Source organism: Mchenga conophoros, linkage group LG11 (assembly GCF_057382185.1).
Source record: "Mchenga conophoros isolate Kocher_MC1m ecotype Shallow Benthic linkage group LG11, M_conophoros_male_GT1.1, whole genome shotgun sequence".
Lineage (NCBI taxonomy): Eukaryota > Metazoa > Chordata > Actinopteri > Cichliformes > Cichlidae > Mchenga > Mchenga conophoros.
The window spans coordinates 10668344-10690626 of NC_140536.1; the positions used below are offsets into that span (position 1 = coordinate 10668344).

The following is a 22283-nucleotide window of genomic DNA, read 5'->3' on the forward strand; positions in this document are numbered from 1 at the left end:
TTTATAGCAGTTAATTGCTGTATTTTTAAAAACATGTTCAAGAGTTGGCAACTTGACTTCACTGAATTGCAGACTGATAGTAGACTGACACCATCTTTTTTTTTCCAACAACAAAAAACAAAATAACTAAAATCTGATAACATTATTTTATTGGATAAGACAGATATTGAAAAAGTTTAACTTTGAGTACATAATTTGCAGTTGAAACAATTTGAAATTGAACTTTATGTTTTGAAATACTCAGCTTATTGCAAAATGTTAAAAATTTGGATTAAAGTATTGTGATAATATTGTATTGTGGGGTGTCAGGTGATTCCCACCTACAATTTTCAGTACCATGTTGTGATTCTGGATCAAGTAAAAGTATATTATAGAATAAGCAATCAGCTTAGAGCCTGGGACTAGATCACACTACAAGGAAAAATTAAATACATTTTTAGTTACTTCCTTAGTAGCAGCAGGTAGCTTTGAATGTTTTATTTTCTCAGTTTTACACCAGGTGCCCTTCCTGAGCCAAGAGACAGTGTCTCCTCCCAGCATCAAACCAGAAATCTTTCACTTGTCTGGCAACAAGTAAGTCGAGGGCTGTTTTCTGCAATGGTGTGTGCTATTGCTTTGTTATTTCAGCATTCATTAACCAGGTAAAAAGACTGGACCCATTTACAAGAAGTCGTATGAACGCTGTGGCTATGAACCCACAAGATGCACGAGCTTTTCATGTAAGTGAAACAGAGCATCCTTTGGGGGGCCTAAACAAAGACACTGCATTAACCTCCTTGGACCTGGCGTCCACATATGTGGACATCACATTTTGGGTTATTTAGACCAAAATACTCAATTTTGCTCTACAAGGGCCTGATATCCACTTACGAGGACATTATACTGCTACTGTTCTATCAAAAAATTTAAACGAATATCCTCATACGTGGCTCTTATTTTCCTTAAAAACAAAAATAAGGTAAAAAAAAAAAGAAAATCTGGTAATTCTTTGTTTTTACATTCATCGGGCCCCAATATGCCCAAATATCAAAGAGAAATTAAAATGTATGTTGTGGAAGAGTTCGGGTCTTAGGAGGTTAAACATAAAATGTCCAAATCCCCATTTTGGTTTATTCTAGAATAAAATAATGATAATAATAATAATAATAATAATAATAATAATTTAAAAAAACACCACCAACAACACACTGGTGAGCCTTGCCGTCAAGAGTTGAGGATAATACTGTAGGATCCTTTCCATGATGAGGACAGCTTCACAACAGCTTCACAAAAGGACGATGAAGGTGGAACTCCAGCAACACTTACGGGAAGATGAACAACATGACAGTATGTCACAAGACCCTGATGAAGGCCACAAGACTTAAAGTCTTCCCTTAAGTGTTGCCGGAGTTCCTGCATTGTGAATTCTTTCATTCTCTCCATGCACCTTGGAAGTAGGTGAAGTTGTGCCAGAAATGTTTTTGCTCTGACTTAACAAGTAAACAGAAGACCCCACGTGCAGCTGTTTCACGCCCTTTAACCATACACGGTGTAATTCACGGTGACAGCTCATTTCTCGGTTGAACTGAGGACATTCCAGCGGTATCAACACGACCCGCTCCCCCATGTTAGCCGGTTAGCCAAACACTCACCGTACTGAGACGGGACGGGGTCAGGCTGAAAGGTAAAGTGTGCCGCATGCCTTCGTTGTGTTTTTGTGCGGGAGCTGCAGTTCGGCGACAGTTTTAGCAGCGTGGTCCCCAGGGAGCCGGGAGCGATGGAAAGTTTCGAGTTTGCACCTCGAAGGAAGAGCCGAGCAGCAGCCGCCATCACTGTTGTTATAAGTGAACAGGGAGGGCAAGATGAACCTACGACTAAAGATCGTCTATTAGAGCACGCTCCCAATTCTAGCGGAGGGAATTGTTTCGCTCCCGATCAACTTCCGGGACTTTCCCAAAAGCTTCAGTAAACGACGCTGAGAGTAGGAGAGACCCCACTCTTTGTGATTTCTGGGAATGGTGGCGGAGTGAGAGCTCTTTTCTTCCTGCCTCAGCCTCAGCGAGTGAGGCCGTGATTGGTCAAAAGGGAGGGTGGTGTGCGCAGTACGTACAGGTGTCTAAAATCGTTCACTAGACGCAGTTTCAGTTCTACGGAAGAGGATTAGGGCCACTGGGGAAAAAAAAAAGTGGGCACGTCTTTTTTTTTTTCTTCTTTTCCTGAATTCTGAGAAAAAAGTCAGAATTCTGACTTTGATCTCAGAATTTAATTCTTACTTTTTTCTCAGATCTTTTTTCCCCAGTGGCCCTAATCCTCTTCCGTACAGTTCCCTGTGATGTAATTCATTTATATATATTCATATGTATTTCATATATTATTTTATTTATCAACTCACGGTACAAATGTATAAGTATTTTTTACAATAGTATATGAAAATTTCTACATTTGTGTGTAAAGCATTTGTATTACAACTCGATAGTATTACTGCCCTCACAGGAAGAAGCTTCAGGTTCAAGAAAAAAAGTTTCTACATGTCAATGGAAAAAAACAAAGCACAAACTCTTATGGTACAATATAGTATGTTTATTGTATTATACTATACTGCACAAACTGATAAGCCAAAACATTAAAACAAACTTAAGTGAGTAACACTTAGAGATTCTACCATTCGTGTGGATTTCTGAAAGGTACTACCCACATAAATTCTGTTGCAGACCAAGCACATCCTGTAATGGCAACAGCACTCCCTGAAACTGCTCAGGAAGGGTTCAAAAACACACAGACACAAAGTTTTTTCCTGATCTCCTCAGAATCTGAAACAGCATTCACAGGATGCACTGAAACAAGCCAGTCAATTCCCATGGGACTGAAAGTCCATCCTGCAACCGACAGGATCCAAATGAGCCACTGCCAAATGTCTGGCATCTCTGACTACAGGTCAGAGCTTTTGGGGGGTTCTTTTGGTGATTTAAACAACACAATACTAAACAAGTAGTTTTAATGATGGCTAAATGGCTTGTGCTTATATTTACTAATGAGTAAAAATGAAACAATGTGCTATTTTGTTTCAAGAAAAACAAAGATATTGCTTTGTTTATCTCACAAAAAAGGGAAACTTTAGTGGTTATGAGTGGTTTAAAAGAACCAAATCAGCCACAACACATTTTCCAGGGCAGTTAAGATGATGACTTTGCACACTCTGCAACATCCAGCTTCCTGCCACTGCTGCACATTCTTGCCAAATTCTGTGACGATGAGAGAGCAAAGTTAGCGCTTCAGAAACTTGTTTAAGAAGTCTGAGAAGAAATTTTGGGAAGTTATTCTTACATTAGCAGCTCGAATGATGCTGTTTGGAGACTGGAGGGCTGCGAGGTCTGTCAGGATCTTCTTAAGATCGTTGTTAGAAGGATATTCTGGAACAGAGTACAGGTGAATTTCTAACGTTAACCTGGCATCTTCTTAGTACACAAACTTGTTACTGATTGATGTACATGTACCGTGTTCAGGTGATGCTTGTGGTTTGAGCTGCAGATACGGATGCTCCAGCAGTTCTGCAATGGCAATTCTCTCTCTGGGGTTTCGTACCAAGCATCTCTGGTAAAAGGAAAAAAACCAAAAAACAAACAAAACAAAAGCTGAATATTTTTATTTTACATGACCTCAGTAACACTTCTAATAAAGACTCATCAACAATTGATTGGACAGATTCTCATTTTAATGTGTGTAAAACTGTAACACAGAAGTCCCATCTATGGCATCGTTTCACCTTCAACACATCGAGCAAATCCTTCTCCGAGATGTCAGGAAACTCTATTTTATGGGAGGGATCGATGATGGCGTGCAGCTTGCTGATCTGGTTGGTGATGCTTTGGAACGGAGTCTTCCCGTAAGTCATACAGTACAGAATACATCCGAGGGACCACACATCACCTTTGGGGCTGATCTGTTGAACAAAATTAGCAGAAGGTGTCTTACCTACTGTTGCATTCTCGGTTTGGTTAGTGACTCTGTCAAATCAGTAAAAACGAAAGTAACACACCTTTGAGCGTGCTTTTCCTGTCTGGGATGACGTGTCTTTGATGGCTTCAGGGGGCATATAGTTCAGAGTTCCTACCTGTGTTGACAAATGATTACGTGTTACACATGTTAAGCCATTTTTCCCAACTGATTGACATCCTTAAGCTGAGCTGCAGCTTCAACTTATTTAACAGAACTTAAATTAGAAAACTGTCATTTTCTGTTGTCCCTCACAGTATGCTCATTTAGAGTTGCTTTGCATGGTTTGAAGTTCAAAATCATTCTTCTGTATCTTGGTGCAATCCCTGACTTCATCCAGTGTCTGAAGAGTTGCCGTTTTAGCTCTGCTTCAGCCTTCCTCTGATTAGCATTTTTACCCAGTGAAAAGCCGCTCACTAGATATTCTCTCTCTCTTTCCTTTAAAGACCATTCTGTTTTTTGAACTTCAGCAGGTCGTTTCAAAGATGCTACAATATACTTAGGACACCACCCCTGCAGAGATTTTGATTTATTAAAGCAAAAGAAGAAGAAGAAAAAAATCCTCAAAAAAAAAAAAAAAAAAAAAAAAAACCCACACAGGTGAAATAAATTTCTTTAACAATGGCTCTGTTGCTGTAACTTTCCCAGTAGGCCATGATCACAGGCCGACAAGCATCTGGGCCGCACCTTAGTGGAATGCACTCATTAATACATCTGTGTTATTAATTCAATGTGCTTTTTCCTGCGATGTCAAAACATCTGCTGGTCTATTGGAAGAAATGACCGTGGCCCTCCATCTATCTTATCTGAAAGACTCTGGAACAGATACCATTTGTAGCCTGGGACTGGAAGTATGCAGACATTGACCATGCTAACCAGAAAATGTCTGACTATCAGGCTATACTGGACAGTCTAGCACAGATATCATCACCCCTCTAGAGTCCACCAGATTGTTTTCCAGCAATTTCATTCCTTTGTAGTTTGATTGCTTGGGACCCAAGCTGACATGACACACGAGAGGTTCAGTGTATTAATTAGTATGACTTACTTGTGAATCCTTCATGATGCTCGTTACATCTGGTTGGATTCTGTTTGCGATGCCAAAATCGATCAGTTTCAGCGAAGCATTCACTATGACGAAGTTAGCTGGTTTCAAGTCGCTGTGGATAATTCCTATACAGAACACACATGCAGTGGTTAGAAGTGACCATCAGTTACTATGACATTTATGACATTTGAACAACACTGAAAGTGGTAGTCAACTGATAGTGGGAGGCACAAGAGAAATGAACCGTGTTTGTGGATGGTGTGGACGGCCTCCAGCATGTTCTTCCAGTAGAACTTCCTCTCTAGAGGGTTCACAGTTTTGCGCTTTCGCAACCAAGTGTTCAGATCCAAGTTTCCACACTCCATCAACATGTAGATGTAGCTGTTGGTTATTTCACTGAAAGAAACAAACACAACCCACAAAAAACACAACCATCAGGACATTTATTGAGGCAGAGATGTATACTTCAGGTAAACAATAGAAAAAAGGCTGCCTAATTTAAAAAATAATTTCTGGATAGGCTGTGCACTCACTAGTCATAGAGCTTTATAATCTGGTCGCTGTACTGCTGCAGGTGGTTCAGATGTTCAATTTCATTTTTGTAACTCTCTATAGTCTGGGCGTCGGCCTCCTCGAGGTTCACATATTTCACTGCATACAGCTGCTTTTTATGATCGAGCACCTGGTAAACCTGGAGGGGGAAAACAAGCAGTTGTTTAAAATACAAGATTAGAGGCCGACTGGACTGTCAGACTGTGGTGAAATGTTTTTGGCATTATGGGAACTCCTTAACACTGTTGTTACCTTACTCGATCCCCCGCGTCCAATCATCTTCAGAATGAAGAACTGCTTCCCCTTAATCGTAATGGATTCATTGGACAACGCACTGAGGGAAGCCTAAAATGAGATCCAAACAAAGATACAGTTTCCCATTAAAGTTGAGAGTAGTATTTAAATTACTGCTGATATTTCCAACTGACTGAACTCTGTCTACTTGGCATTCAAGTAACTGTTTACTGTTCAGTCAAGCTGGGAAAAAAAATGTTTATACTATCAAGTGCTTTTCCCCACACACATCTAAAATCTTTAATTAAAAACAAACAAAACAAAACAGCAACAAAAAACTCCACAGTATGTTGTTGGTTTTTTTTAATGTATAAGACAAAACCAAAAGGAGGGCATGAACATATACCTGTGGTGTCTGGGCACACAACGTTTGATTTAGAGGTGTGCATGGCTGCTGAGCAGGCCCAGCTCTGTGTGCCGCTGCTGCAGAGGAAGACACTTCAGGGCCTCTCTTTACAACAGGAGTAATGAAGCTGAGAGGGGACAAATACAGGCATGCAGAGTGTGACATTTTATTTCAATAGAAATATTCTAGAATACAAAAGTATTAGCTTATTGATTTGAAGTAGAATTGACTTTTAGCGCAACTTTTTAGCACCCTACAATAAAGCATATATTTAAATACCGTTCCCAATGGAAACTAAAGAGCAGAATTACAGATATGAAAAAACACTTTTGCTTATGCTGCATATTTAAAGAGAGATTTCACAAATACCCAAGTCAGAGTATTACCTGTTAGCAGCTGGATATCTATTGCTGTTAGGCGTTTCGCAGACTGTTTGTGAGTTAGCTTTGGATGGAAGTTGGAGGGATGGTGTAAGGAAAGATTCTGCCAGACGAGGAATGGGTCTAGGTTCAGGGGGTGTTGTCTGTTTAACCTTATAAGGGGAAAAAAAACAACAACAAAAAAAACGTTTAAGGTTTTGAGACATAATCAAAATAAATGTTTACATACATGTTCTAAGTGAAGATAATAAACACCCACCAAGTCTTTGGATATTTCACAGGGAAGACATAAGCTAACACCAGCTTGCATGTAGAAAAAAAACAAACTTTAGTGTATCTAAAAATTTAGCAGTAGATTTAAAAAGGGCCATCAGACCTCAGGAGAAACATGCCGGTTGATGGAAGTTGGGATCTTCCACTCCGATAAAGGCTCCCTGCTCGCAGGTTTAGGCTGCTCTACCGAACGTCTGACAGGGACCCGAGCAGGAAGCTGTACTTCCTGGATTCCACCACATGCAGACATTACGGGAGCACTTGCTTGCAAATCTAAAAGAAATTTGGAAAATATATAATGCATTTAAAAAATAACAATGTATTTAAATTTAATTTAAATTTAAAAGCATGTTCAAGTTTTGACCCATACAATGAACTGACTTAGATCTCTACCTGTGGGAGGGTCCTCCTCACTGGTGGGCAGTAGCCGTTTCTCTCCAGCTTTAAGGTTATGTATGGCCATGTCCAGGAGCTCGGCTGGCTTCGCATTTAAAGTGTGGGCTTTGTGCAGAATTGAAGTTGCTTTGTTGACATTACCTAAAAAGAGGATAGTAGGGGCATAAATAAATGGCACTTCAATTATGTTTTAATGAACGATTGATTGATTAGTAGACATTCTTATGGCTAAACAACACAAAATACAGACAAAACTTTTCACTCGCTAGCAAATGTTTGGCATGCATTTTGAATAAACTATGCAGACATAGTGATCCATCGATCAGATCTAGACAAAAATCATGTTCCTTCCAGGTGTATATGGGACCTTATTGTAACAGATTACACTGAGATAGACATTTATTAAAGACATTGTGATTACTGATTACAATGATCTTTCTGTAATAAAGTTACACTACAGCAACTGGCTTCAGTTATGGCAATACTGTTTTTCTAAAGCACCGACTTAATTAGTTGCTTTTACAGCAGTACATTGCCGCTCTGGACTACCTATTATTTTTCCAAAGTGGTGCCACCTTTAAATTTAAATTCTTCAAGGAGGAGTCTTGAAGTTGTGCAAAACAATGTCCTTATTTGTACGAGTTGCTCCTTATTTTCAGCTTTTTGTTTTGAGAATGTGGTTCCAGAAAATTACATACCTTGAGAGACCTCAAACTGGGCATGTGCTATGTGGACAAAGGCAAAGGCTTTGCAGTTGGATCTTGCAACTATGAAGTGGTCCTGTGCTTCATCTGGATCCTCGATCCTCCAGAAGAAAAAGGAAACAATGATACACTTAAAGAGCAGTACTGATAGCTATCATTTGGTTGTGCCAATGCTTTTTTTTGGTGGGACTGAAAGGCTATGTGGACAGTTGACAGCACTGCAAAACCTTGGTCTTCTGTCAGTGGGTTTCATGATGTAGTCACCTGAAATGGTTTTCACTTCACAGTTGTGCCTTGTCAGCGTTTCACTGTGTAATTTCTTTCCCTCTTAATGGGGTTGGGACCATCTGTTGTGCTGTGCAGAAGTCAGGTCGGTACACAGCTGACAGCTCTATTTGACAACTGTTAGAATTCATATTATGGCAAGGACAAATCAGCTAAGTAAAGAGAAATGACAGTCCATCATTACTTTAAGAACTGAAGGTCAGTCAGTCTGGAAAATTGCTTAAACTTTGACTGTGTCCTCAAGTACAGTCGCAAAAATTATCAAGCGCTATGATGAAACTGGCTCACACAAGGACCGCCCCAGGAAAGGAAGACCAAGATTCACCTCTGCTGCTGAGGATAAAGTCATTCGAGTCACTAGCCTCAGAAACCACAAGTTAACAGCACAACAGATTAGAGCAGATAAATAGAGTTCTACTAGACACATTTCTACGTCAACTGTTCAGTAGGGCTGAACGATATATCGCATTTGCGATAATATCGCGACATGATCAAGTGCAATTTTCTAACCGCAAAGGCTGCGATTATAAGGCTGTCCAAATTACTACCATATCCCAGAATTCATAGCGCGGCCCAGCCAAACTCCAGTTTCCAACAATGGCGGCCGCTACTAAGTTTTAAAATTACTCATACTAATCTTTCTGGGTCACAAAATAAACTTTTAACATATTTTCAGGCGAGAAAGTAGTTGTGTAAACATCAAATATCTGCTCGGTTTATCAAGATATCCCATATTTGCAAAAGTGCTTCGACGTTTTCAGAGGCGTCTGCTACCCACCAGCTCGACAGCTAGCCGGGAGCTCGAGGATTACTGATGCGGCCGAGAACGGCACAACTCCCGGCACATCATTTTCAGATCACCGCGGAGTTTCGCTGCTCGGGTTAAACGTAATATATAAGTCACTTAGACAACCTAAAAATGTTATTGTTGGGCTTTTTTCAGTGTTTTGTTTGTTCGTGAGTAAATCGGTTTGGCTGAGATTAAAGTTATTAGATTAGATAAAATAAAACTTTATTAATCCCCCGGGTGGGTTCCTCCTTGGTTTTCACACAGCTGACTAAACGTCAAACAGAAAACTTATTAAACAGAAGTATGAGACAGTCGAGAATTTACGCCAGTGTCTGGTTATATTTTAGATAGCAAGAAGCAGACGGCCGAGTTTATTAAACTCCACCGAGACAGCGGTGACGCTAATCAGAAGGCTAGACCGTCCAATTTCACGCCTTTAAAGTTTAAAGGCGTGTTTGTGTGTGTGTTTATACAATTGCTATTATGTTTGCACTTTATGTGTAATGTTACTGACTGCAGAGATCAGTAAGATGTGTGTATTTTTTATTTATTAGTTTTATTTATTTAATATTATTTTTTAATTGAATGACTGTCTAGTAGTTCACAGATGTCGAAAAACTGAGTGTGGTAAAGCCACTGATTTTGTTTATGTATATTTCTGCAATCTGCACATTGTACTGACTTTCATTTTAATGTTTACACCAGGGTTCCTTGTCAGCACTTTATGCTCAGATGTTTGTAAGCTAAAAATAAACTATTGTGTATGTTCAAATATACTGTTGTGATTGAAGAAGTTAAATAAAAATGTCAGTCATCAATTCATGCATCACCTCATGTTATCATAACAGAGGTCTGTCTTCCAGGAAAGAACAGTTTAAAATTAATGTAATATAGTATTGGCCATACTATATGATGTATTGCTTGTCTTTGTTTAATGATACAGAAGACAAAGACCTTAAAAATAATCGCATCGCAATCGCAATATTGGGGCAAAAAATCGCAATTAGATTATTTTCCATAATCGTTCAGCCCTACTGTTCAGGCAAGACTCAATCAGGTCTTTAGGGTCAAACAGCTACTAAGAAAAGCAACAAGCAGAAGAGATTAGTTTGGGCCAAGAAACATAGGGAATGGACATTAGACTAGTGGAAATCTGTGCTTGGTCTGGTGAGTCCAAATTTGAGATCCAAATTCAAGATCTTTGGTTCCACCTTTGGGTGACGCAGAAAAGGTGAACAGATCATCTCCACATGCATGGTTTCCATCGTGAAGTACGGAGGAGGTGGTGTGATGGTGTGTGGGTGCTTTGCTGGTGACACTGTTGGGGATTTACTCCAAAATGAAGGCACACTGAACCAACTTGGCCACCACAGCATCCTGCAGCGACATTCCATCCCATCTGGTTTACATTTGGTAGGACCAGCTGATCTAAACCAATTAAGATGGTTTGGGATGAAATGGACCGCAGACTGAAGGCAAAAGGGCCAACACATGTTCAGCATCTCTGGGAACTCCTTCAAGACTGTTGGAAAACCATTTCAGGTGACTACCGATCATTTCACAACATTTCAAGGAAACTTGCAATAAAGATATAAATTATATTATGTTTTATCAGTGATTGCAGCTTGCAGGCAGAAGATTTATTAGTTAAAACAAAATGCATTGCCTTTTCCATCTTTGTTTTTCCAGTGATAACCTAATTCAAAGTGTGAATTTATTGCCACAAGGTGCTAGCAGTACCAATGCAACCATAACGACAGCATTATATCCAGAGGATAAGTCAAATGTAAGTGCAAAAGCAGCCCAGGTAGTGTATTCCTTGTAACTCCAAGTAAAAGTATAACTTAACAATTTTTAATTTAACATAAAAAAAATAAATAACAACCTTGCAACTCTTTAGGAGCCACATAATAAGATTCAAATCTAAAAATCTTGTTCCCACCTTTAGCAGAAATTTAGCAGAGTACTGTGCTTTGTTGAAAGCTGTTAAATTAGGAGGCTGGCATGTGGCTGAGACATGCTTGGCTTTGTCTCATTGTTTTGCCCACTGAGAAACATAAACGCATGGCTCCAACGAATCATTGATATCATGATTTAACACTTTTATAACAATTTATATTGGTATTATTGTGAATGATATGATGGGGCACTCACCCTTTTAGTTCTGCATATCGGACTAGTATTCTGGCGTAGGTGGCATTTTTGCTGTATTGTCTGACTGGCAGCTTGAAGAAGACTTTAGAGTAACAGTCCTTGAGCTTATTCAGAAGGTTGATGTCTGTGTGAGGGTTCCCTCTCTTCTCCAGGTTAGTCAGGTATGCCCAACATGACTCGGGAGAGTTGGAATTGACGACCTGATCGAAATTGTAAGTTACATCTGCTAGAAAGGAAAACAGTCATGAAAACAGAGAAGGGGACACAGTGTCTTTCATTCACACAACTATAGAAAATAAGATTCCACATGGAAATATGTAATGTAGTACCTTCCATTCTTGAGGCGTTCTTTGTGTAACATGTGTGAAGGAGAGTTGTGGTTGAGTCTATGGCTGCCTGGTCCTCCCAGGTGGATTTCTCTGGACTAAGAGCTGGTTGCTGAGAACACACACACACACACACACACACACACACACACACACACACACACACACACACACACACACACACACACACACACACACACACACACACACACACACACACACACACACACACACACACACACACACACAAAAGGATTCAACATTTCTTTCTTTGGCTCAAGCTAAGGTTCTTCACACAACAGATCATTAGAAACTAAAGCCACCAAGTGTGGAATTTGAGAGGTACAAATACATTTATTTGTACTCACTTGAACACACACTATATCCCGATCCACAGCACTGTTCTTTGAGGAGGATAGCCCAAATATTGGGTTCATATTTGAACCAGATGTTTGCCTAAGACAGTGACACAAATTAAGCATGAACAAACCTGATATAGGTTTCATTGACACTGCAGGACATTACACGCAAAGTAAATTCACTTAATTACATATATTTCAATTGTATTTCTCAGATCATCCCACCCCCTGCCTACATTCACTACATTTTAACCAAAATAAATAAACATAAACATACCTGGACAAACTTGTGGGGATTGATGCATCGCTTCCTTTGGAGACCCTGCTATTATTGTAGTCATCATCATCATCCTTTTCTGGGATAGAGAAAGGTACTATGGGAACTCTTGCTGGCTACAAAGCAAAAATGTAAGAGCAGAACTTGGGATCCTCAAAGACCTTTTGGTAATGGGTAACACGGAACAGTTTCAAGTGAAAAAACAAACAAACAAACAAACCCCACAGACCATTCCAACTGCTCTCTTGCGCTGAGATCCTGTCCTCCAGCCTGGTAGTTGGTCATCTGGTGCTCCACCAAGGGAGTCCCTCCTGAAGGACAGAGAACAAAAAATGTCAGATGTTCCCCCTTAGAAAAAGCCTTCTGGGAGGTTGAGAACCACTTTATTCTTACCCCGAACTAAAAATACTTGAGAGCTGCAAGTCACCTGTCCCATCTGACGTTCTGCTTACTTTTTGTAACTCTGAGCCTTTTTTGACAGAGTCCTGTGCATCACTGTTTGGTACTGACAGAAAGAAAACACAAAATATTTAGAAGAGAAAAGCATGATTGGGAAAAGGGCATTATTACATTTGAGCTCTATTGTGACTTTCTACTGCTGGACAGTCAAGTCAAACAGCAACATGTATATAATGACACAAGATAAACATGAATGCTCACCTGGTAAATTTTCCTTATCCTCTGAACTCCATAGTTGTGCTTTTCCATTCTGAATTCTTCGCAAAGCAGCCTCCAGCTGTTCTTTCGGTTGGGCACCCACCTGAACAGCATTCTGCAATATGTAGATGCCTCTCTTTGCGTTGCCTGGTAAAGTGTTAGAGATTAAATTAAATATTCTACATAGCATTTCTTGAGAACTGGCACATGTTTTGAAGGACAAACATCACATGTCTACCTTGAGAAATCTCAAACTGTGCATGTGCAATGTGGACAAATGCAAAATTCTGGCTGTGGGACCTTGCCACGTTGAAGTTAGGCTCTGCCTCACTGACATCTTGAATTCTAATAGAAAAAAAAATAAATAAATGACCCAGTGAATGCACAGATGAAAATATAATTAAACCAAGAACAGCATTTCTACTCACGCTTTCAGCTCTGCAAATCTGACCAACATCCTTGCGTAGCTCTCATTATGACAGTGTTTTCCCAGTGGCATATTGGAGAACACCCTGGTATAAAAGTCAATGAGCCTGGTGAGGTGATTACTATCCAAGTGAGGGTCTCCTTTTTTCTCCAAGTCCATCAAATATGAAAGACATGATTCGGGTGAGTTTGAGCCAATGACCTGGTTAATATTGTCTGTGTCATCTGTAACAAGCACAAAGTGTCACAGTTATGCACGGCAATGTAGACATCTGGCATACATGACTACTTGTTAATCCTTTGTTACCTTCATTGAGATACTTTTTAATTTTGTTAAGCTTTTGATAAAGCATGGCAAGTTTCTGCTTTCTGTCTGTGTGCTCCTCTTCCTCCATCTGAAATGATGAGTTCAGTCAACACAAATAACAAATGAGCCCAAATGAATATAAGCATTTTGCTTGAATAACAAGAACACAAAATCCAGCACAGAAAATGCAATTTAATGTTAATATGACGCGTTTATTAACAGTTATTAATAATGGGGAGCTAGGACTGCAGACATTTAAAAAGAAATCCAGAGCTGTTGTTAAAGGAGTAACCAACACTGAGACAATTCTCAGTATTTAATTAACATTAAGTTACCAGTTTTGTGTGATTTCTCATTCTAAGGTGAGGAATACCTAGAAGGTACTATATGCTGACTTGGTGAGCAGCAAGAAATAACCTAGATAACAAGTTGAAGACAAGTTACTGAACAAATGCTTTCCTTATAAACCTGGATAGCTTCGTGTTTACAATCGGGGCTAGCTCATTTTCCGGCTAGGTAGCATGTAGCAATTTTGCTCAAGATAACTTGCTCATCAAATCTCCCCACTGTGCCGAAGACTCGCGCACTCAAGTGAAGTTAAACACGCATTAGAACACTTTTAAAAACATGACGTTAAAGTGCAGTAAAGCGAAAACCATCTCACCGTGTTTAGGCCTGCCACAAAAAAGTCTCTTGCGACGGGAATTACAGCACAATACACAGGGAAAAAGGCTCGACTTCAACTGCCAGATTTCAAATATGCCGCTTCCGTTGGCGTTGTGTATTGATTGGGTCTTTGTGATGACGTCACGACGCGTTCAGTTTACAAACAAGCAAGACGACAATAATAAAGGATAAATATAAGGGAGACGCGTGTCTCTCTAAACGTTTTTTGAGAAGTATCTATAGATATTTACCAGCGCGTTGTAATTTTTATAAATACTTCTAGTTTGTATTTTGAACGTGTATAAATTGAAATATGCAAATATTTTTCAAGAAGGGGCTCAGAGCCGATGTCTGATGTAATCTCGCTGTCCTCATACGTGTCCTGTATCACCCTCAAATACTTGTCTACCACTTTTGACTTCCTCATGCAATACCACAGTTCCTTTCTTGGCACCCTATGATGCTGTATATGCTTTCTGTATCTCCACAAAGACACTGACCTTCTCTATATGTGACCATCAACTCTCTCAAAGCCAGCATAAAATCTGTAGTGCAGGTTCTTCGCCATAAAGCCATACAGTGCATGTCTTCTCCATTCTCTCCTGTATTACATACTCTCCCTTTTTTTTCCAACAGCACTTGAATACAGCACAATCACGCTTCCTGTGTTTCTGCTCCTCCCAGTTCAAAGATGGCAGCCATGGGACAGAGACGAGAGACGACACAAATTTAGGACTTTTGTCATGAAACAAAACTGGGTTGCGGAGCTGATACCGCTATTGTTTTGACATAACAGTGAATTAAACTGTCACCGCCAATGTGTCGTCGTAGGAATAGTTTAAAAGGGTTCAGAAATATGTTTTCCTGTGGGCTAAGCTAGCAAGCAGAGGTTAGCAAATAAATGAACTTGTCTCTTCTGCCACACAAGAAGGAAGCAGTTGCCTTTCATACAGTCTATTGGCATCTTATAAGGTGATTTTGTATCTTTTTTATGATTGTAGAGAGGCATATTTTATTAGTAGGTACAGCTCGGTTGTTTTCATGAGTAAAGAACTTGCATTGTTAACGTTAGCCTTAAGCTCGGTCTTATTCTATGGTGAATAAATACGGGTTCGTATTTCAGTGAGGTGCTCGTGGCACGGCTCTCGAGATTAAGCGTTTATAAACGCTTACAGATTTTGTTTTCGCGCAGTCCTGTGTAAATATTCGTCTGCTTTGCTGCAAGTGGAGCATACAAGTCATGTCCGTACTTGCAAAATCAGATGCAGAAATCTTTCCTTTTCTTTCCCACCAGCTCAATTTCATCATGGCCATCTCTCAGTTCCGTCTTTTTAAGATCTGCACATGCCTAGCCAGCTTTCTTTCTTTCTTTAAAAGGTTAATATGCAGGTAAGCACAAATGCATTGTCCATTACAGCATGTATGAGACCTTTATCTTTACACTACTACGATATTTTTGAAAATAAAATAGGAGATATGGATTTAAAAAATATTGTTCTAGCTTTATGAAACTCACAGCAACTCACAGCATTTACCACGATTTTTGCATGCATCAGCACCACAACTAGTGATCCTTTTTTGTGCATGTGCTGGATGCAAGGTTGTCACAATGCACAGTAAAGAGATTTGATTGTGGTGTTCTGTAATGTGCAGTTTCTGCTTTTTATAATAATGGAGAGTTTAATTTCATTGTGTAACACAGGACTGGAAGGGGCCGCAAACTCAGTGGTGATCAAATAACTCTCCCAACAACAGTGGATTTTTCATCATCTGTACCAAAACAGGCATGTACTGCAGCAGTCATCAGCAACTGCTTTGAGAAGAGGCTGCCATACAGGAGACACAATTTTCTTGTTTTCATAAACAAATAACTTTCAGGCACTATTGTGTTTTCATTAGTTTATTTTTGTCTGCACAGCCAGAGATTGAGGAATGGAGCTCTTGGGATGAAGAGGCTCCTACAAGTATTAAGATTGAAGGTGGCAACGGCAATGTCTCCCCTCCACCCAACGATGTAGATGAAGAGCCGGACTACTTCAAAGACATGGCTCCCACCATCAGAAAAACACAGAAGGTATGTCTGCAACAAGTCAAAGCAGTTTGTGCCGTGTCTATGAAAGTGTATAACCCCTTTAAATTTGTCTTTTATTAAGTAAACTTCACCTGTGAGGCTCAGCTCCTTAATTGTGGTGAACTTTGACAATGTTTGCTGAGTATACACAATTATACCAGTGTAAATATGACAGAAAATAAGGTGAAGTGTAATAGGGCCACTCTATGTCATGGAATTTATAGTTTGTTTATGTGGTTGGCTTTTTTTAACTGAAGAGTCGTAGGTGTCATTACAATGTCAGAGATGGAAAAGCGGTTATTTTTGTAAATGAGGAAAAACTGTAATAGCAAAAAAAAAAGAAGCCGTGACTATTGTGTTTGACTTAAGCAAACATGATACAAAATACAATGAAGATGCGGAAAAAAGTTGCCGCTTCAAAGGGAAAGGCTACTATTTGTTTTCCAACTGTTTTAAATGGATCCATGCCACAGAAAATTCTAAGAATAATATTATAACTGTAGCTGGTGTCAGGCTACTTACGAGGGGCTGTTAATAAAATGTATATTCTATTAGAAACTTAAGAGTAGCATCTAGAAGTAATTTGCACAAACAGTGTCGATCTTAGTCTTTGTTTTTTACTCAGTTTAGAAATGGGCAGATGTAAAACAAGAGACACGCAGTGCAGAGTTTCAATTATGTATTCCATTGCAATATTAAAACTTTAGCTTTGATTTCCTGTAATAACAAGAAATGGCATCTAATATATAACTCTATTTGTTTGTTTTTAGCAAATCTATTTGTTTATTTTTAGCAAATTCTTAACTGCTGTCTAAACCAAGAAGCATGACATAAATATTCTGTAGGCATCCAGATACAGTAAAGAGTAAAGGTTTTGCTATTAATGCTTTGAATGCGATCAAATGTTTCTTGTGATCCAAACCCATGGCTTTTGATTGAAATGTCTTCTTTTGATACATAGCCTGATAATTCCTGCAGCCACTGATTAGAAGTTGTTTGAGTGCAGAAGTAAAGTGCTTTTAAAATGTTGGGTTTGTCATTTCTAGACATACAATTTTTGTAGTGTAACAGTGTGATTGCTTGAAAATCTCCCATTCTCAGCTTGTCCTTCCTATTAATAGTTGAGCAGCGATTCAACATTAACTCCTTTTACTTTGACTCTAAGCTCCTCTTCTTTTTTTCTGGTTTTCATATTGAAGATTGTGTTGAAGAAAAGGGAACCTTTGAACTATCTGGTGCCTGATGGCTCAGCAGGCTTCTCCAGCAGGTTGGCAGCCTCTCAGGATATGATGACTTTCATTCCCCCCTCAGTAAGTTACACTATTGTTGGAAGACTGTTTATGTTTTACACTCTGTATGCTAATAATTGTATAATTATGCAGGAGAAGTTGTTGGCCATCAAAGGAAAGCAAAACTTGTTTTATCAGTAAATAGGCTTGTGAAAAAAATTATTAAAGCTGCAGGACTTGAATCTTAGAAAACCCAAATGTCAGAATGACTCAGTAAGCCTTCAAAAGAATGCACCAATCCCCTTCTCTTATTCCACTGATTCAGTAAATTTTGATGCAGTTTGCAACACTCTTGTGTGAACTGACGTTTATGATGTATTAGACATCAAAGGCTCCCGACTAAAATGTTATCATAGTGTTATCTCTGTATATAAGACTGCAAACTGTCAATTTCCACAGGCTGAACTGGGTGAAATGGACACCTGGCAGGAGGACACAAATGCCTGGGAGGATGAGTCTGATGCTGCCTGGGAGGCAGAGGAGGTGCTCAGGTAAATGGGTCAAGAGTTCATCTGCTTCTATATACAGCAAATACCAGTTTGCTACCTTAACTAACCAGTTATGACACAACAACAGGAACAAGGAGTGTTTTTTATGTTATTAACCATGTTAATATACAATTCCAACACATTGTCATTGAACCCAGATTTGATTGCAGTAAAGACTGAGGAATGCACAACAACAGGTTTCATGGCCACATACAACAATCTGTCTGTATTTACACAGAAAAACATTTTTTACAACACAACACAGTTGTAAAAGATTATTATTCACAATCCTTGTGTTAATGCACACCAGGTTATAGTTGGATTTCTTAGCTGTCATCTAAATGACCCCAAGTAGATGCCTCCTGTGAAATGCTGTTTTTTTATTTTTTATTTTATTTTTAATTGTAATTTTTTGCAGACTAGGGGGAAATTATGTTAAACAAGAGAGTGATCAAACCTTTTATTATGCAAACACATGGGTCCCTTGCATCTCTTCCTCACACCTCCTACCAGTGAGGACAGAGGTGTCTAAACTGAAAAATAAGAAATCTTTGCTTCCAGTCTTACAACAGAATTTCTTAATCTTGGTGTAAAAAACATAGATTGTTAACATAGCTGGTTATTAGCAGTTAATTCATATTTAGTTCCTCTAGTTTCCTTTAGCTTATCCTCTATTACAGGGGTCTCAAACTCGCGGCCTGGGGACCACTTGCGGCACACGTCACCGGTGTTTGCGGCCCTTATATTGACTTAGAAATATAATACAGTTTGGTCCTTGAAGTTACTTTTTTTGTTGGGGAGTATTTATTTGTTGCTGAGTGCAATGTTAAAATAAGTTATTTTATAAGCAGGAAATTATCTAATATGAAGGCAATATGGGCAGAGAGTACAAACATATGTTAGTTCAGTAAGAGAGTTATTTGTAAAGAGAAAAATTTTCGCTAGCAGTCAAAAACTAATGTGTACACTTATGCCTGCATTTTTATTTTGTTAAATATGAATAAAATTATAGCAGAAGACCTTTCACGCGTGTGGCCAGAAAGAGAGTACCAGAGTACCATTATGTGGTAGTTCAATGAATGGCTTCAGTTAGTTAAGAGTGAGGAAAAAGAATTGCGTTCACGTTTGCAATTTTGTCTTGTTATACAATATATTAAAAGGAAAAAAAAAAACCCACTGTGTCTGATCAGGTGTCTGATGGCCACTTCCTTCTGCTGCAGAGGGGTGAGGTACTGCTCAGGGTTCGGAGGCCTGATTCCGTGGTTGTCACCACATGAATGGTAGCAGCCCAGACCTGCCCCTCTGTTGGGCAGACAAAGAGAGGGAGAAAGGGAAATGAGGTTGCCGGTGGATGTTTACACCTCGGAAAGTGATTATCTGTCATTCATCAAGCAGACATTTTTAAACAGCTGCAGAAAACAAACCAATTTAAAACTTCAGCTAAATTCTCCCCACAGAATGTAATTAGTCGGATTCAGAGTGCTGTCAGGGCAGATGCTCCCTGAAGCCTGGAATTACTGTCTGACACAGGATTACTGACATGCAGGCAACAGACTTAAAATCCTAAAATGCTGAATACAAGCAGCGTTAGCTAGCAAAGAAATCACCTTAGTGGAAAAAGCCTTGGCAAATGTCCCCTACATGTCCTCAAATAGGTGTGTCATCATGCTCAGAGAAAACTAATAAAAGGATTCCTGTCACCCCCCCAAAAAAGCTAGCGGATTTGGATGATATGCAAAGCAGCATTTAAGACGCTCTCTTTCACCAGCACGATATCCTAGCAACCTGGGTTACTCTAGGCTTTGATGCAAATATGCTGCATCCCTGCCAGAAATAGATACAGCCCTGGAGAAAGCAGCATGTGAGGGGGAAGCAATGTCACATGACACTTAGCCAGGCAGAGGAATGCTGACAAACCGCACGTCTTGGAGTGACAGGACTGGAGGATTATGATGCACTTATGGAAGCTGTGAGCATGGAAAACAGGGCAGATTCTGTGTCTGCACAGAAACTAAAAGGGTTGAGTGTCTATCGTTTGGACTGCTCCTGAGAGTGGATTTTTAAAGTGAAGGCTTATGCAGGGCTGAGATGCAAACTAGCGGAGCCTTTCAAATAATCTGCTGCCTTAAGCACCATGTTAGAAATTCAGTTTTAGCAATATTTAAGACTCAGGCAACTGTATTCTGTTGTATGAAAAATTTTATGACCCTGTTCTCTTTGCCAAAGCAAACTGCTTTCGCTCTAGTTGCAGATGAGCCAGAAAGAGAGTACCAGAGTACCATTATGTGGTAGTTCAATGAATGGCTTCAGTTAGTTAAGAGTGAGGAAAAAGAATTGCGTTCACGTTTGCAATTTTGTCTTGTTATACAATATATTAAAAGGAAAAAAAAAAACCCACTGTATTTTCAGAAATATTTTTGGGTGTTTTCTTGTTTGTTTGGGGTTTTTTGTACTACTTGAACACTAAAGTGGATTGCCAATGAGATGACAGTGCCAGCAGTGGCCCACAGCTCATATAAGTTTGACACCCCTGCTCTAATAGATGGTGTTATTTGTTCAGATTAAAAAAACAAACAACAACATAGCTCTATAAAAGTATTTTAATTTTTCATTTGTTTTTATCTCACACAACTCAAAGAAGTCTCGTGAGCCCGTTATGCTCGCCGTCTCTTGTCCTCGTGAACGGCACTGCACGTCAACAGTGGTCTCGCATCCGCTGCCGAAAGCTGCACTTTGGCATTTCGGTTGTTTGTGCACCTCACGTCTTTGTAGTTAGAACACGAGTGTACAATGTTGGGTTTTTTTGTTTTGTTCTTTTGGGAGGGGCAGGGGGTTATTGTTGTTAGTTAGTTTTTTGTTTTTGTACTGCTATTTGATGATCACTACAGATGTTCAGGTATTCACAGATTATACAGATACAGATGACTTTGTGGGAAACCCCAAACAACAAAAAAAACTATTTCTTTGCTTCTGGTTTTGACTTCTCTTCCTATGCTTGCACTGATGTGGAAGATTTGTCTGAGTGATGACCTATCATTGAGTAGAATACGCCAGCCGGTACTCGCACCCTCAGTGCTGGTATAAAATGATACCGAACTGTGGCGACATCACTGTTTGCACACAACATCAATACAGCGAGAATAATGGGCCCATTATATTTCTTCTTGCAGTCATCACTTTTCTAAATGTGTATGTTCATTTCATGGCCACCAGATGGCAGTGTTTGATAATACTTTGTCAGCAGTGGCACAAAAAGCAGGGTTTTGTTTTCCCCCATTCTCAGCTGACCTAGCTTTTGGTGACATGCTTTGGTGTGACATCACTTCCTGTCACCTATTATTTTTATTATTTTTTTTATACTATAATTTTGTGTTTTGCTTTTGTTTTTTAAACAGACAACAGAAGATGGCTGAGAGAGAGAAGCGCTTCATGGAGCAGCAGAGGAAAAAGATGGAGAAAGAAGCCCAGAGAATGATGAAGAAGGAGCAGAAAATTGCCGTCAAGCTCTCATAACATTTTAAAGAGGCTCACTTTTGAGCAATTGGGGGTGGGGGAGGGGCAAAGATGCTAGCTCTGTCTTTAAAGTCACCAAACCTACCAGGATTCTTACTGTACACTACTCACATGTTAGCAGATTGTCCTCCTCCTTTTTTCCACCAGCAGCATTTTAGTGTGTTTTCCATCTGCAGCGGCATAAAACATGGCAATGTTGAGGGCAGCGGGTATTCTCACTCTTCATGTGGCAGGGTCATTTTGGTCTTTAAGGGAGATTTAAGGGAGATTTTGTTAATACCATCCAGATCATTTTAGGTTAAAGGTCAGAAGTGGCTTTCTGAGATAATGATTAAATCTGTTGGAAAATCTTCCATTTTGGATTTTCCAGGAACATTTGTAAATAAACCGGTACTTGTGCTACCTGTTGAAACATACACAGGGAGTACATTTCTCTCTTTTTTTGTAATTTTTACAACCTCAAAAGGCAAGGACGTCTAATTTATTTTATGCATCATTGAATACCAGTGAAATCCCTTGGTTTGCTTGATTTTTTTTTTTTTTTAAATATTTATGTCTTTGTCTGACAACTGATCTGTTCGCTGTTTCTTTTCTTTTGTTTTTTTTTTTTTAAATGAATGATGCTTTTATATTTCACATTATCTCCCTGTGCTGTATGGCCCTTATTTTGCTGGAAATCTGCATTAAAATGAAGGCTGGAAATTTTCAAA

The 22283-nt window shown here is 39.4% G+C and overlaps 3 protein-coding genes across 5 annotated transcripts in view; 1 reads left to right on the forward strand and 2 right to left on the reverse strand.

Annotated features, from left to right (window-relative positions):
- The window catches only part of bckdhb (branched chain keto acid dehydrogenase E1 subunit beta), a 75688-nt gene extending 73761 nt beyond the window's left edge, over positions 1-1927 (reverse strand). Inside the window, exon 1 of the mRNA XM_085290861.1 lies at positions 1632-1927. Within this exon, the coding sequence (XP_085146987.1) occupies positions 1632-1809 (178 nt within the window). The 5' untranslated portion in view covers positions 1810-1927. The remainder of the gene's footprint in view (positions 1-1631) is intronic.
- A 611-nt stretch (positions 1928-2538) lies between these two features.
- ttk (ttk protein kinase) lies at positions 2539-14797 on the reverse strand. 3 transcript variants are annotated; one of them, XM_085290863.1, is made up of 25 exons: positions 14713-14797; positions 13547-13634; positions 13242-13464; positions 13052-13158; positions 12817-12960; positions 12550-12661; positions 12386-12467; positions 12157-12272; positions 11889-11976; positions 11524-11632; positions 11195-11420; positions 7960-8066; positions 7259-7402; positions 6969-7138; positions 6599-6744; positions 6213-6339; positions 5825-5917; positions 5554-5711; positions 5265-5416; positions 5021-5145; positions 4016-4090; positions 3743-3919; positions 3474-3570; positions 3304-3389; positions 2539-3221 (listed from the first exon to the last, which is right to left on the reverse strand). In XM_085290863.1, exons 2-25 carry the CDS (start codon positions 13632-13634, stop codon positions 3153-3155), a joined length of 3021 nt encoding a protein of 1006 aa, XP_085146989.1. In that variant the 5' UTR covers positions 14713-14797; the 3' UTR covers positions 2539-3152. The 3 variants fall into 3 exon arrangements, with proteins under 3 accessions (XP_085146989.1, XP_085146991.1, XP_085146988.1); XM_085290865.1 differs by lacking the exon at positions 14713-14797 and adding an exon at positions 14211-14347 and having other exon boundaries at positions 11195-11417; XM_085290862.1 differs by lacking the exon at positions 14713-14797 and adding an exon at positions 14211-14347.
- A 76-nt stretch (positions 14798-14873) lies between these two features.
- On the forward strand, positions 14874-22283 carry ebag9 (estrogen receptor binding site associated antigen 9). The gene is made up of 7 exons (XM_085290871.1): positions 14874-15184; positions 15507-15601; positions 15915-16005; positions 16131-16286; positions 17483-17593; positions 17972-18063; positions 21456-22283. The coding sequence occupies exons 2-7, from the start codon at positions 15519-15521 to the stop codon at positions 21571-21573; spliced, it is 651 nt and encodes a 216-aa protein (XP_085146997.1). The 5' UTR covers positions 14874-15184; positions 15507-15518; the 3' UTR covers positions 21574-22283.

Excerpts from the sequence above, each read along its gene's own strand:
- ttk (XM_085290863.1), bottom strand. The coding sequence starts at position 13,634 with ATGGAGGAAGAGGAGCACACAGACAGAAAGCAGAAACTTGCCATGCTT. Across the intron at positions 8,067-11,194 it reads CGATATGCAGAACTAAAAGG|GATCGAGGATCCAGATGAAG; the intron begins GTGAGTGCCCCA and ends TTTCTTCTGGAG. Across the intron at positions 5,146-5,264 it reads CCACACCATCCACAAACACG|GAATTATCCACAGCGACTTG; the intron begins GTTCATTTCTCT and ends TGTTCTGTATAG.
- ebag9 (XM_085290871.1), top strand. The coding sequence starts at position 15,519 with ATGGCCATCTCTCAGTTCCGTCTTTTTAAGATCTGCACATGCCTAGCC. Across the intron at positions 16,287-17,482 it reads CCATCAGAAAAACACAGAAG|ATTGTGTTGAAGAAAAGGGA; the intron begins GTATGTCTGCAA and ends TTCATATTGAAG. Across the intron at positions 17,594-17,971 it reads TGACTTTCATTCCCCCCTCA|GCTGAACTGGGTGAAATGGA; the intron begins GTAAGTTACACT and ends CAATTTCCACAG.